This window comes from Charadrius vociferus, unplaced genomic scaffold (genome assembly GCF_000708025.1).
Source record: "Charadrius vociferus isolate BGI_N301 unplaced genomic scaffold, ASM70802v2 scaffold565, whole genome shotgun sequence".
In the NCBI taxonomy this organism is placed as follows: domain Eukaryota; kingdom Metazoa; phylum Chordata; class Aves; order Charadriiformes; family Charadriidae; genus Charadrius; species Charadrius vociferus.
The window spans coordinates 528,591-544,598 of NW_009648358.1; the positions used below are offsets into that span (position 1 = coordinate 528,591).

The 16,008-nt window shown below is 42.5% G+C and overlaps 1 protein-coding gene across 1 annotated transcript; it reads right to left on the reverse strand.

The window, feature by feature from the left end:
* Positions 1–6,415: 6,415 nt before the first annotated feature.
* Positions 6,416–13,985, reverse strand: NQO2 (NAD(P)H dehydrogenase, quinone 2). The gene is given in 6 exon segments (XM_009885250.1): positions 6,416–6,728; positions 7,874–7,975; positions 9,718–9,831; positions 12,034–12,164; positions 13,821–13,940; positions 13,943–13,985. Coding segments are annotated over 6 exon segments (663 nt in total). The 5' UTR covers positions 13,965–13,985; the 3' UTR covers positions 6,416–6,554.
* Positions 13,986–16,008: the final 2,023 nt, after the last annotated feature.

The window sequence follows — 16,008 nt, forward strand, 5'->3', positions numbered from 1 at the left end:
TGCCGGCTGGAAGGAGTCGGCTCCCGGTGTGGGTCCGTCGTGCCGTGTCGTCCCCCCCGACCTTCGCCGCCGGCGTGAGCGTGGTGCCGACGATGGGTGGTGCAAACCTGACCGCCTTACCCAGACGGACAGCGGCTGGGGGTTCGGTGCGTGGTGGGAATGCATTTCTTCGCCGTGGTTTTGGTGCCGAAGAGGCAGGTTTTTGTTCAGGAAGGGCGGAGGCAAAAGTTTGTTTGTCAACAGAGTAACTGTAACAAGTAACAGTCCTGGGGACGGCTGCAGAAATACGTAAGCTAAAAAGACTGCCATAACCCGTCTAGTCCATCCTCTTGCGGAGGTCAGGTGTGTTTAGGGCATCTCTGACGGATTGTATGTAGTTTGTCATTGTCCTAATAGCAAAGGAGACTCCATAACTAACATATCCTATTACTTTTATTAGGAAAACTTTTTAAATATAGAAATAATGTCTAACACAGCTTCTGTACATAAGACTGATCCATTTGCCTTTCCTCCGGTGAAACAATGGGGATGATGAGTACCTACCCTCTTTGCCATGACCTTTCCCATTCTGGGGAACCGTTGCGTTCCTCGCAATGCTTTGTGGATGCTGGTGGAGTTCATGGCTTAGTATTACCAGAACAGCAGCAGTACATCCATACGAGTGGGTAACAGCAGCCCACAACCTGTGTTTAAGGGCAGGAGCCTCTCTAAAGCTGGAGGGCAAGCCTGATAGTGATGACAGAATGAAAGTGGTCCGGGAGCCTGGTCCTGTTTCCTGGTGGAAACTGGGGCCCCAAACTGTCATAGATCTGGAAGAAGCACAATGGCCACCGAGGGTTTGACATAGTTCTGTGCTAGGTCCTATGTTGGATTTCATGGCTATGGTTCCTCAGCTGTGGAGGGCTTCTGAGGCTATGTTTGTACCTCTCCTATTCCTGCCACATACAAACAAAACATTTCAGAATGTAGCATCTGAATTCTTAACCCCTCCATGTACCCTTATCTGCCCTTCTAGAGGAAGACACCATCTGATTTGTGCCTTCTGCTGGCCAGCACGTTCATCTGCGAGGGGCAGGTGGCTCCTGCCTTCCAGCTTATTGAAAGGTGTTTCTTTGGAAAGACAGATGGGAAACAGTAATATGCAGGTGGCTGCAGTTTTGGATAGGTAGAACAGCCTCAGTGATCACTTTCAAGCTGAAGTTTTCTCTCTGAGTCTCAAGACAGTTTTCTGCACCTTGTTGGGCAAACTTAACAAACGGCTCAGGAACTCTCAAAAAAATGCTGAGTGCAATCATTTCCACTCTAAAAAAAAGTATGTTGGCAATGGATGTGGTGGGCATGCACCAGTTCCCCATTTTCCACTGATTCTGGATCAGCTGGTATTGAGCCAGAACAGGAGCTTAATGCTTTGACAGCTCCAGATGCAAGGGCCGATCACACCTACTGTAATGAGGAGACTCAGGACAGCTACGCTGAATGGCCAAACTAAGCTCATTGGAGTTTGAATACAGATATTTTATGTCCATCCACATCGTGAGGTATCGTAAGGAGGGTGTTATTAAACCTGCAGTCCAGAGAATCTGGGATGTTTGACAACTAAATAAAGCAAAAGTAAATCCAGATGCGGTACCTCTCGTGGGCCGATCATACAGTGTTGGTCTTCTGTTGCAATCCCAAACATTACAGAAATCTTCTCATAACACTTTACTCCTGAGGGTTTTTGTTTTGGTTTGTTTTTCTGCTTTTGAGCTTTCCATTGTGTATGTGGCTGAAGACATGGGCTGAAGGCAGGAACATGGCTAAATTTGTAAGCATTGCATGGTTAAAAAGGTTTCAGTCTCATTCAGTGGGTGATTTACCAACAAGCACTAGGCAAAAAAAAGACAGAAATTAGCATTTATTTGTTGGTGCTTAGAGGTCGGTGTTGCCAGTTATGACATTCCTTCTTGAAATGAATAGGGAAAATAAATTGATCCAAAAATGCAATCTGAATTTATGGAGAAATCTCTTAATTCTGATTGAAAAGAAAGGCAGGTTGTCCTGAACTGGCCAACAAGGCCAGTACAGTTTTAATGCTTTTCACAATAATGTGTTTATGTGAGCAGAAGTTTTCAATTTTAGTATTAAAATAAAATAAGCGCATTAGTTCTCTTTTTACTTTAACTGAAACTTTCACTAATCTCAACCAAACTTTCACTTACTTTGTACTAAAAATCTCAGCCATCTTATTAAAGCTGATAGAAAAAATGTAAATACATAGAATTCTAAACACTTTTTTTTTTTTTTAACATGTAGCTGTTTTTATTGTCAGCAGGATGACAACTGCTGCACGTGAAATTTGCAGGTTTCATTGCACCACTGGAAAAATTGTAGGGGCTGATAAATAAGAAGTGTCAAAACTCCGCAGTGCTAAAGCAAGGCTACCTGGAATGGTTACCTATCTCGTTAATACTGAAAACTAAAACACGATCGCAATAAGCTTGTGCTGTAACGGGAAAGTGACTTTGCACAGGGGTATTTTCCTGATACTAACTTTGAACGCTGTATTGTAGTGAGCTTTGCCTACAGAGGTTTAAATTTTTCTGCTCCTTTCTTTCTACCTGCAGTTAGCTGCCAGGTATCTCTTTAGAGTCTTCTCCCTCTCTCTGTCTTGCATGAATGGTGAGCTCTATAGGGACCTGCCTTGTGGTGGGACCCAAGTGTAAAGGTGCTATGGCTGTCCCCAGCTAAAGGCTCTGCTGGGACCAGCAGGGTAAGTGTTTCCTCACACAGGACGTTCCCAGCTCTGGAGATGAGTCAATGCTGAAACGTTAATTCTGGGCTCAGCACCCTGCCTAGAACTCTGGGGAGGGGGATCATCGGTGGGCAAAATCCTGAGATTTATGTCTGTAATCTTTCTGTAATCTACCTTTTAATCTAAAGCAAAGCATTATCTGGTCTGATTGATCCCACTGTTGTCCAACAGCTGTCAAGATATTATGCTGTACAGCTGATTTTACAGAAAGAAGCCATGATTTTAGCTAGCTTTGGCTCATCAATGCAACAAAACTTCCACTGTATTTCTCTAAGCCCTGCTCAGAGGGCTGAGGTGGGAGAAACTGCAGCACTCTGCAACCAACAGTGTTGACGCATGGGTTCAAGGGCCGTACTTCCCTGGGGAGTCCGAATGCAGAATGGTATCCCCCAAGAGACTTGGGAACCAGTGTTGCTTGTGACTGACCGCAGCCACAATTTTTCATTGCAGTTAAGTTCAGAAGATGACCACCTGAAGTCTCCTTGAGACGCTGAGGTGTGGCCTAGCAACAGATGACAGAAATACAAAGGTGTACGTGTAGAGTATACTGAGAGGATTTTGTTTCCCCTTGGCTTTGTGTTAAGTTCCAATAAAGACACCACCTTTGCTCTGCACATCTGACTGGATAGCATTTGCAGGTATGGCAGTCCTCTGTGACAATCTGTTGCTTGGACAAGGTGGTTAGGTCTTGGTTTGTTCTCTGTTGGATGTTAACAAAATGCCTTCTTGTGTCATCAAGTGCAATTGGTAATTCAGAAACAGCTATGGGGTATTTTGGCTACACAATCCTGCACAATTGTTCTTCTGTCTCCTTACTGATTTTTCCAAAGAGAGAGAATTCCTGTGCGTTCAAACAGCATTAAACCAATACTGCTGAATCTGGAAATTGTTGTTGAAAATTATCTGGAATACAATATGAATGATGAGGTTGGGAAAGTTTGCTGATGATGCGGATGGGGGGACAAGCAAAGCAGATTGTGAGGAGTTCTGGAAAAATGGTTGTGTGACTGGGTAATGAGGCAGGAAGTGAAATTCAAGTTATGTAAAGGGGTGCACAGGAGGAAAAAAAAATATGCTAAATTGATGTTTAAAATAATGGTGCCTGAGCTGACCGCTGCCACTGACGGCCAAGATCTAGGCTTACAACAGATGAAAACATTAGCTAAAGCAAATCGTATGTCAGAGATTATTAGGAAAAGAATAGAGAAAGTCATATGAATCCAAGAGTCAGGAAGCTGCCTCTGTGTGTACTTCTGGTCCCCTCTTCTCTATGATGGGATAACGAGACTGGAGGAGTTCAAAGAGCAACAAGGGTGACCAAAGGCCAATGTTCTTCTCTTGGAAGAACAACTGAGCAGGATAGGACTCCATGGCCTGGGAAGGAGATTATTTAGGAGGTGCCATGTAAAAGAACAGATGGGACTGACCGTTTACTGTTGACTGAGAGGAATCAAATGAAGCTACTGGGAACCAGGTGCTTCACCCTCCCTGGGATCCCTCCGCATTCCAATGGTTTTTGCAAGGAAAACACTGACCCGCTGAACTTTGCCAAAAAATATTGGCTGCTTCAAGTTGGCATGAATTCAAGAGAAGACTGAACAAAATTCAGAGCAGGGATCTATTTGGCTTGGTGTATATATATATAAAACATACATAGTTCAGGAAACCCCCCAAAGTAAATATAGTTGGAGCCCAGGACAGTATTCAGGGGAAGTTCTTGCTCTTCCTGGCCTATAACCACTGTGGAGAAAAAACTTGGGGTTGGAGGACCCTTTTTCTGACCTAGCACAGCCGCTCTTGAATACTTCAATTACAAATATCCAGTTTAATACAGACACTTAATGTTACCATGTGTGTGGGAGCTGTTACACATCTGCCAGATAGTGTCAAGAAGTGTATCTTCATCATATAGGGTTTGAGATTCTTCATCTAACAGTTAAACCCATTAAGCTCTGCGATTGATCCAATACAGTAACATTTGGATACGAAAGCAGCAGTTGCAACTGTCAAACCATTTCCTTCTTTCTTGAATAGTCTGGTAACTGAACACAGTGAACATAAGGATGATTCTTCTCCTACACAATTTTAATATTTGTATTTGTCCTTCAATCTCTCTTCATATAACTTAAAGTTGTTTTCCTTAAGTCTCTTAGGCAAGAATCTGCTTTCTCCACAATTTACGTTTTCCATTTTATTCCCTTTCACTTTCTTTTTCCTGTACAACAGTTACTGAGCTAAAGCAAGTTTCTTGCTTGTGTAACCTAAAGACTTTGACTGATATGCAATGAAGCAGACATCTGTGAGAGCTAAGGGCAGCACTTCCCTGCTTCCAGGGGTCTGTCACTGCTAGAGGTGGCCCTTCACTGTGTAGGGGTAGGGTGGCAAACAGGAACACGTGACTCAATGTGGCAGCAATTCTCAGTCTGGTGTATCAGCTTACGCTGCCGCTCTCCAATCTGGGCTCGGCGTGTTTATAATCCAAAGAGCCCTTAAAGAAACATAAGGGTGGGGCATGACATTGTGGCTGTTACAAAGAATGTATGGCAGATGCACGCTCTGTATGCAGGGGCATAAGTGTCATTTGACAGTGATTCAGAAGACAGTTTCTTATTCAGGCCACATTCTTTTAATATTAAAGTGTAAAGCCAGCTGTTAGGTAAGCTGATCAAAGCAAGAAATGGTGTAGCTAAGCAAGAAACCCACCCTTTGCCATATGCACAAAAAGGGTTAACAGCTCTCGAGCACAAAAATAATCCCGCTAAAGTTCACGGTAAAAATCACAGATGTTAAGAGCCAGTCATTTTGTCCCACTAGATCCTGGCTCATAAAGAGATAGGGCTCCCGCAGGTTTTCGGGTAGGTGTTCTGCCTCGCCGACTGCTGGCGCTGGAGATCTCCAAGGAACTCCATCTACACTGATGCCAGAGGGGATGCACCCAGCCCTCCAGAGCCAAGCAGCAATACTGACTGGTGGGAAGGGGAAGGGAACAGACAGGATTCCTTTGTGTCTCTACTTAGGGTAACAAAAATAGAAAGTTCCCTTTGATTTTAAGAAACTACATACTTCACAAATGGGAGCTACATTCTGTAAAGAAAGGCAATACATGCACATACTGCTATATGATATTTGTATTTGGTGTTTTCCTTTTCTGGTATCTGTCATAGCTTTAATATTGCGTTGTAAATATGTGGAAAAACCTAAAGCTGTCCGCAAGGCCTTCCAGCTAAGGCTTTTCTGCAAGGCTTTTCCACTGTGCAACTCTATACATCCTTTTGCATTATTCATGATGTGGCTTCATAGCTCAAAGGCACAAGTGCAGAGGTCTCATTTAAAAGAACGGGATTGGCCATAACAAGGTTGAATGTGGGCAGCATATTCCCTGGTAAATAAAAAACACCCCAAACTGGCAGCTGTTACAAAAACTGTTAAAATAAACATGGCAATGCACTGTTTCATAAGCAGCAATGGTATAATCTGCAATTAAATACAGCTTGTGTTATCAACCACTTGTAGGCAGGATGTCACTGTTTGTATGAGCAAGGATCATTCTTCACAAAGAGTTTTGCACCCATCACTGAAGAGAATCGCTCAGGAATCAATGAAGATAAATGCTATATTGTCAGTTAAACTGCCAGCTGTAGTACTCAAGATACTTATAATACATTCGAATTAGGAGATCAGCATTCAGACATCGAGATAAAGCACCAAAAAGAATGGAAGGAAAAAAAAAATCTTCTCTCTGTAGTCCTGTACCTGAACATTACTTGAAATACCACTCAGGAGAGCAGTTTATGGGTTCTTCCTTCCAAAGTGTCTTCAGACGCTGGGCCCAGGCAACCAGCATTTCCTTCCTCTTCTCCTCAGAGACATACTCCGGAGCAAAGCAGATGTGAGGTGCGAGGACTTTGACACCACAAAAGTGCATGATTCCATGCTGGACTCAAAGCAAAGAAAGAAATCCCTCAGGAAATAGTTAGCCTTTCACTTTCAATTCAAGAATGTAGAAAATTCAAATCTGAAATGGTTTCTCTGACCCAATATAAGGCAGGTTTTCTAAATCTGTACATTTATCAGAAGGGAAATAAATAGAAGTTCATTATCTATCCTGGCAGTGACTATTGGAGGCTAGGCATTAAGCAGAATGACATACAATACACTGAAAAATAATGTCAACTTCATTTATTCTGCCTGTGGAGTTTATTTTTAAGTGCTATTAAACCCACAGAACTGTTCTTTTCATCTGCTGTATGCTATTAAATTTGCAAGGATCAGAGACAGCCTAAAGTCCATTGTACTGTTTAAACGTCCACAGATTGTTCCTGAACTGCCGTGTATTTCTCATCTAATTCTAAGGGGCTTTTTTTTAACCTTTTGCCTCTGGCTTAGCCAAACGATCCTGAATGAAGGCTGGTGCCTTTCAAATCAGCTCAACTTGCCATTTTCCCTCTGTGCGTATTTCTGAATTCACAGTTGCATTTCACATTCTTTGTCACGTTGACTTGCAAGCTCTGCAGCTAGATAGCCTCACAAGGGCAGACAGCTGGTAATTGCAATGGGTAGGAGACCAAAGAATTTAAGCACATCCGTTGTATTATATCAAGAAGTACCTGGCACCGTTTGCCTTACCACTGAAATTTCTCAAAGCATGCTCACTACTTCTGATAAAAGGGTCGCAATAAGAAAAGGCATTTCGTATGCTGATCATTAATGCCAGGATAATGTGTGACTCCCCTCCTGCCATGCATCCTACAAGAATCAGGTATCTATGGGGAAAAGAAATCCTGCATGCTAGGGCTAAAGGAAATCATATAACACCAGAGAAACTTAAAAGGCTGACAGTGTAAACTGTCTCCAGATTCCAATCTGGAGGAAGGGGCAAAAAGCAACTTTAAAACTCTGTGGACTTCTAAAGTAGTCTCAGGATTTTAGGGCCCAATTTATAACCTGCAGATGCTTGGAATGGACAACTTAATTCTTTCTTATTATATTTCACATAAAATAAACAATAATACAACTGTTTAAAATAATTGGAATAATAACAATTAAGGCAAACCCCAACCAAATATTCATATATTATACCTGCATGGGCCACAGGAGATAGCGAATATCACCACTGATACTTCCTTTTGCATACATCTCTTTGCTTCCTCCAGTGGTGAAAGAAAACAGGGCTAATTTGTTCTAGAATTAAGAAAGCATGCTTGAGTTAGGCACGTTTAAGGAAGAGTGGATGAATAGTGCCAGAGATATTCAGAGGAACCCAGACAGCATTAATTTTTAGAGGAGGTGGTGTCCTCTTCTTTCCCAGACCTTATGTGTAGTGGCAGCTCCGAGGCAAAAATTGATGACATACAACTAAACAGTGGACTGTGTGTCAGGGTTTTGGGCAGAGACAGGTTAAAAAAAAAAAAAAAGGAATTACATGTCTGACACCCTTGTATGAAGCAGGGCTGACCCTTGTTCTCCCCTATGCAATGTTTGGAAAACCATAGCTGGAAAGCACTCCGTTACTGAGAATATCTTTATTCCTGTCCTTCCTGAATGCAGAAATCGTATGCTACAGTCCCTCCTTCAAACTTGGGCTTGCTTATCACTTGCCAAGGAATAATTTCAGAACAAATTACCCCTCAGGTGTGCTAAACCCCTGTGTTTCTTCTGCTCCTGTAACTATAGTATTAGCCACTGGCTTGTGCTCAGCATCTGCCCTCTCAGTTTTAGCTTCTGGGGGCCTAGAGGAGAGCTGGGGAAGGACTTTTTACTAGGTCATGCAGTGACAGGACGAGGGGGAATGGATATAAACTGGAAGAGGGCAGGTTTAGATTAAACATTAGGAAGAAGTTTTTCACTTTGAGGGTGGTGAGGCACTGGAACAGGTTGCCCAGAGAGGTTGTTGAGGCCCCATCCCTGGAGGTGTTCAAGGCCAGGCTGGACGTGGCCTTGGGCAACCTGGTCTGGTGGGAGGTGTCCCTGCCCATGGCAGGGGGGTTGGAACTCGATGATCTTCAAGGTCCTTTCCAACCTAAACCATTCTATGATTCTATGATTCTGTAACTGAAATAATATTTTTCCAGTGCAGTATCCGAACGGCCTTGAGCCTGCACTCAGCATGCAGCTATGAACATTGGGGATTACTCCTATTCATCTCAGTGAGGCAGCCATTTCTGAAATTTAAACAAACTGAAATGTTTGGAATTGTTAAGAAGATCAGAGATTAATATGCAGCAGAGAACATAAATGTGAAATTAGTATTGATGGTTCCTGGATGCTGCAGTTGTTACCAAATAAGATCCATCAGACAGTGGGCCAAAATTTTCCAGGGGTATTCCCAGTGCCATGGGGAATGAAAAAATTATGAATTGTCATCTAGAGATACTGATCGTACCTAATTTATAAGCTACAGAGAAGAAAAGGTTGAAAAGAGATAGTTGGGACAGAGACTCATGCACTGGGTATTTCACGTTTCTGATTAAGTTTTATAGTTTAATTCCAACCTTTGATATCTAATCCCAGAACAGGATCTTGTCACCTATTCTAGTACATCACTCGTTACAAATTTGCGCAGTCCTGTGGTGGTGGGAAGAATGACAGACTATAGTTTTAGGAAATGGATTGATTTAAACTGTTTGCAAGCTGTATGCCATCCCAGTGCACTCTGATACACCTAGCAAATTATAAAGCCCACTTTGTAGGCCAACTAAAAATCTCTAGGAGATTGCTTAAATCTTTAGGAATCACTGCTTTCTCCTTATTGTACTATCCTTCAGACAGTTTTAAGCCAGAAAGTTACTCAACACATTACCAAAGCATTATTTCAAGAGAGCATAAAGTGCGAGCTTTAAACAGATATAATGGAAAAGAAAGACCAATACCCTCAAGAGCATTGTGTAAATCTTGATCTTAATAAAACAACCTCAAAAACATACCTTGAGCAAACCAGAATCGTAACACTTTGGAAATTCATGAGCAAATCCTTGGACCAAGACTCTGTCCATCCAGCCCTTCATGATTGCTGGCATGCTGAACCAATACAAGGGAAACTAGGCAAAAAGTAAATTACCTTGTTAGCACAGAGAGTCCAGGCCATCCTTAGGCCTGGTCTACAGGCCAAATCCCATTATCTTAATCTGTTCAGATCTTGTACATGTCTTCTTCCAGCTCTCTGTTGAGGGAGGCAGTAACTATGCTTGGCAAAAATAACTGAAGTGTTTTCTGTTTGTAGTAGTCTCGGGTACGTACCTGAACATATATAGCACACTAACACCACGGTGAACGTGGGGCCTTCTACACAAATTGAAGCTGGAATATGATGAAGCAGGAAGGTGACATTTATTTCAAACTTAAGACTGTACTGAATTGCGTCTCCTATTGCTGAAATGCAAAAGGAATGTATGATGTAATGGCGAATGTGGTCAAAATGCATACAGACAGCCTTATTGCCAGGACTGACATCTGGTGATCAGTTCTGATCCAACAGACTCCTGACAAATGCCATGGGATCTTAAGAAAGACTTACTTTCACACCCTGCTGACATGATGACCCTGAATCACTTTATTGAGAAGAAAACTTCTTTAACAGTAGGACCCTCTGTTTCCAAATCCTCCAGTTAGCCCGTGGGACTACAGCCTAAAGCTATCATGTCTTATTTGCATTATCTTGAATGCTTTATGGACTTTTATTCTAGGATGCATCACTATCCCTAAATCTTTGTCCACATTGCAGAAGAAGAAATTCTGTAAAATCTTATCCATCTGTATCTTAATTCAAGATGGAAACAATGTGGAAACTGGGTAATCACCACTCTCTCTAGAAGTGGTGAGTTTAGTCTGTAGTAAATTTTAAATCACTTTATGGTGCATTTCAGAGGCTTTTTTTTCTTTCTTCTTTTTTTTTTTCTGCACCAGAACATAACTCTTCACAGCCTTCTACGAAGAGCAAGTAGAAAGCAACTGCTTCCTTTGGGGAATGTTTGAATACTTGTCTCAGAAGCAATAGCATAAAAATGATGAAGACTTACAGTAAAATGCTTGAGATATGGTCACATCCTAAATTCCATCTAGAGTTGGACAGTGAAATATATATAGGCTATGCCCAAGGCCAACAGTCACACAAAGAAATGTAAGGCTAGTATTGCCTTGTACAGTACTTCTGGGACTTGTAGACACTGAGGACAGAGCTGGCACAGTGGGGAATGGAGAGGGGGTGTAATGATCCATTAGTACGTCCAGATAGTGCTTCCGCAACTCAGCAATAAATGAGGTAAGTCCAGTTGGGGACGTCCAAGTTCCCCGAGCCTGCTGGCTGCTCCCAGCTGCTCGCCCAGAGAATAAGCCTTGCCCTGCTTTCTGCCAGCCTGCCTGACATCCATGGTCACGTATATCTCTGTGCATCCAGATATGAAGTTAGGCCCGCTGTTAGTGAATTACGGGATTTGCTGTCATTTCAACCTGGATAATTGTGCTACTGAATGACTGGATTTGCTGTTGTAAGGACCTCGTTAATTGTACTACTGATCTGTATTTGTTACTGTACCATTACTTAGAGAGAAAATATTTATTCCTAAAGCTGTTGGTCTGGTGTCTATAACCATATCCCAAACCTATAACTTGGCAGGGCTGCCTTCAGCCCTTACACACATTTCTGTGTGTAGATCTATGTTTGCCTTACGTGAGCTCCAAGACAAAGGGAGAGTACCAGGCTGTGTGATAACATGGCATAATTCTCATATTGAGAATTATAGTATTATTTTGCACTCAGTACTTTCTGGTTTGAGTTGCTCTATGCAATAGATTTGGATTGCAGGTAGCGCGAGGACCAGTCTTCACAAAACCTATAGAATCAGACTACTTTTGAATATTAATTTTTAAGTGAAGCACTGCTGTGAATTTTACTCAGGCATTTTAAGGTTCTAATTTCAGATGCCCTTCTACTCAAAAATGCCAGTGTGGAGCCATTATTGGTGCGAAAAATTCATAGTGTGCTAGCACAAATAATGCTTACGCATGATCTAGTATTTTTGCTATTTTCTAAAACCAACTTCATATCAGAAAAACCTGATCCCTTGAAATTGCTACGCTGGATATGGACTGTTTTATGTTGATGGCAGAGCTACTACCTCTTTTTACTCTGGCTAGATTCAATGTACCTAACGAAATGTATAAACTGTTCACTATTGCCTTTCTTTTGTTCAACCCTGTATATTACAACTGAAGTATTTTTTAATACAATTTAAAGTAATGACCTGAAAAATCAATAAATCCGCTTCCTGCACCTTCTTTTGCTCCTCAATCAGATCACTGGACAAACCTCCTCTCTTGTAAGCTTCCCATGTCTCCACACCATAATTGAACTCTTCTGAGTTGTGCAAGCAACCTGTGGGTAGAGGTGAATAGTCATTCCTTGCCCCATTTCTGGCATTGTAGACAAATAAGAATTAAATACATGTTACAATCTACAGTTCTAAATTGAGTTACTACTTTCTGTTTTTCCCTTTTTTTTTTCTGGTCAATCTCTAGCAGAAGAGAGAGGTAGTAGCCTCATGAACTAAACTCTAGCTAGTCACAGAATGGTATCTGAAGGCATTTATCACCTACGCGAAATGGACTTCAGAGACTGACTGTGAACACATGCTAATGCATTTTTCCCTCTCAGTAGTGTCACTATGAGACAAGGTTCATATTCAGGAGTGGACTTTTAGAAATGCTTATGTCTGTTCATTATTAAGTTTCTTCTTGGTTTTGCCAATCTTTTTGATTCTTGTGTTAAAGAGTTTCAGCTGTCGCAGATTATGTTATGGCTTTGTGTTTCCTAACCTGGAAAAATACTGGAGCTAAATGCTAGTAAGAACACGGTGAAAATATCACATAAGCCTAACAAGAGCATGACTGTTTTTCTCAAGTCTTACCTGCATCATCTAGTAATCATATACTACCAAGGTAGTCGGGAGGTGCCACGACAACTCAAGAGCCTGAGCACTTAAGTGCCTGGAGCTAACATGCAGAAAGCATTTGTAATCTTGTTTGTTAAGAGAAGGTTGTTCTTAGAAGGTCTCTGCAGTTGATTGCAAATACTGTAAAAATAATATTTTCCCTCATTCACTTTAGTCAAAAGGCAAAACACTGGTTTACCAATCTGTACTATACAGATATAACAGATACACAGATAGAACAGTGTGGTGAGCAGGACTAGAGAAGTGATCGTTCCCCTGTACTCGGCACTGGTAAGGCCCCACCTTGAATATTGTGTTCAGTTTTGGGCGCCGCAGTATAAGAAGGACATTGAAGTTCTGGAGCGTGTCCAGAGAAGGACAACGAAGCTGGTGAGGGGTCTGGAGAACAATTCTTAGCGGAGCGGCTGAGGGAACTAGGGTTGCTTAGCCTGGAGACAAGGAGGCTGAGGGGAGACCTTATTGCTCTCTACAACTACCTGAAAGGAGGTTGTAAGAGGGTGGGGGTCAGTCTCTTCTCCCAAGTAACAAGCAATAGGGGAAGAGGAAATGGCCTCAAGTTGCGCCAGGGGAGGTTTAGATTGGGTATTAGGAAAAAATTCTTCATTCTTGCCGAAGAATGTCGGCAAGCATTGAAACAGGCTGCCCAGGGAAGTGGTGGAATCGCCATCCCTGGATCCCCCTATTTAAAAGATGGGTAGATGTGGTGCTGAGGAACATTGTTTAGTGGTGGTTTTGGCAGTGTTAGGTTGACGGTTGGGCTTGATGATCTTAAAAGTCCCTTCCCACCTAGACAATTCTATGAGATTTCATTTTTTCTGTTTGAGGGGCCATTTCTAGTGATCAGATTTATTTAAATAAAGATTGTACTTGTTGGATTCCTACACTGACATTTCTTAGTCAATGTTAATAGAAAATAAAAAGCTGGGTTTTGTTAGTTGAGAGATATCTGTGCAAAATAATAGCAATTATTTTTCAGAGTGCACCAAGCAGCATGGTTCTGGATTGTTAATGCAGCAGGACAGGTCAAAGTTTGTCTCATTGTTATTGCTGAAAAAAAAGTGTATTCTGGTTAGTCTCACCAACAATGTCATTTCTTGTTGCTCTTGGCTCGAACTGCATTGCATATAAATCAGACACTGTGACACTGCAGCCCTGCTTGCTCAACTCTTCTACAGCAACACTCTTCAAAGATCCGTTCAAGGACTTGGGCTCTTGATGTGCATAGACTATCAGGACGTTTCTCCCTGGAGGCAGAAAGAAAACCAGAAGATACTTTTGAGTACAGGAGTCAGATACGAAAGAGTTTGTAGAGCCAGGGCCTGGTACTTCATTGTTTTGTGGTGTGTTTTCCAAGTGGCACAAAACTAGTGAAAACAGAATGACAGTGGGAGCATTTGACTCCCGCGTGGCAGCAGTGAGTGACTCATGAGGAACTAATTGGTGAATGCCCCCAACCCAGCAATTTTATGCTACACTGGGCTTGCCTAGGTGGAGCTTAGTGGACAGCGGGTACGTTTCTAGGGCAGGTCACACTGCACTACATCAGCACAACCCAATCCCTCCTCTTGAGTCAGCATTTGTGTTTCTCTGATTCCACCACCCCCCCCAAAAAACCCACCCAACAACAGGGAAACAAAAAAAGCTGTCTGCTGGTTTAGCTCCCTAGGCTGGGTCAGACAAGCTACAGTGCAAGCGTGAAAGGTGAGCTGGGATCAAAGCAGTGCCAGCTTGGATTCCCCCAAAAAATTGTGGAAACAACTGCTGAGAGCTCAGAGGATCTTCCTACTGCAATGTTGGATCCCCTCATCTTCCTGTTTAGTCCTTGTGCAAGTGACAACATCAGGGTACATGTCTAAGATGCCACTATCCCACTTCAGAGTCACCACAGTGACATCACTAGAAAGCAACGCGATTTTTTCTTAGACATGAGTGAGCTGTCTAGTGTATCTCAAAGTGCTAAGAAGGTGGATTTAAGGTAAACTGAGTGGCAGGATGGATATGCTGGGATGGAGCTTCGTAAACTGATGTAACAAGGTGTATCAGAGCTTACTTGGACAAAATTGTATTGTACATAGACCATTCAATTTTAATAATTCTCAAAAAAAATCATCACTGAACACAAGGGAAAGGTGAAATACTTTTATGGGGTAGTAGTTGTTTATACATAAACATTGCAGAGAGGGAAATTTCCAGGGACTATTGAAAATGACTGGATCTGCAAAACACGCAGCTCTTGGTTCCTAACTGCCAACACAAAACCTCGGGCACCTCCTGAGTTCAGTTACTCCAGGGGACACAGAAGCTGCAGGGCCCAGAGCACCACCAGGGTGACAGGTAAGTTTAAGGGATAGTTAGAGATAAATTTAAGGGATAAGTCAGAGATAATTAATAGAACCCGAGCTGAATGCTTGAAGAAATAATACCTAATTTTTAAGCCAAATTATAAGGGGTGATTATTTCACCATTGTGCATAGCGTCCAGCAAACAACAGCTTTGCCAAAAGACTATTAAAATTTGTGGTCAAACACTATCATAAATTTAATGTTTGTATAGGCTATTTAAACCCCTGCTCCATAACTTATTCTGGAATACCAAGAGCAGTTACCTCTCTGCTGTTCCCACTAACTCTCAGCAAACAGGCAGTTCAGTGGCCAGAGACAACACAAGCTCACAGATGCGATACGATTAAATTCTGCAAGCTCTTTGTTTCCGTTTCAGTGGAGCTGAGGGCACTCTGACAGAGTTCTGGAGAGATGGGAGTTTTCAAAGGCATCACTTACCGAAGTAATTTCAGTCATTCGGAAAAGTAATACCTTAGTATCTCAGCTAAACACGACCGGTATGCCACATACCAGCGTGACCAGGCCTGAATCAGAGAATCGTAGAATGGTTTAGGTTGGAAGAGGCCTTGAAGATCATTGAGATGCAACCCCCCTACCACAGGCAGGGACACCTCCCACCAGACCAGGTTGCTCCAAGCCCTATCCAGCCTGGCCTCGAACACCTCCAGGGCACTCGCTGAAGCGAACAGCATTTCTATTAGTATTTTTTCTTACCTGCCATTTTCTGGAAGCAGTTGGCAGCTTCTCCCTTGAGGATCTGTGAACTCAAAGGACAGATTTGCCCAGGTGAGGAAAAACCCGTACGAGGAAAATCACCCTTCCAGTAGGAAATGTTCCATTCCGCCTGGATGAAAACGGCCTCTGTGTGTGTGTGTCTACACTTGTGTGTGCGTGTACATTTGGATGTGTCTACAGGTCTATCGGC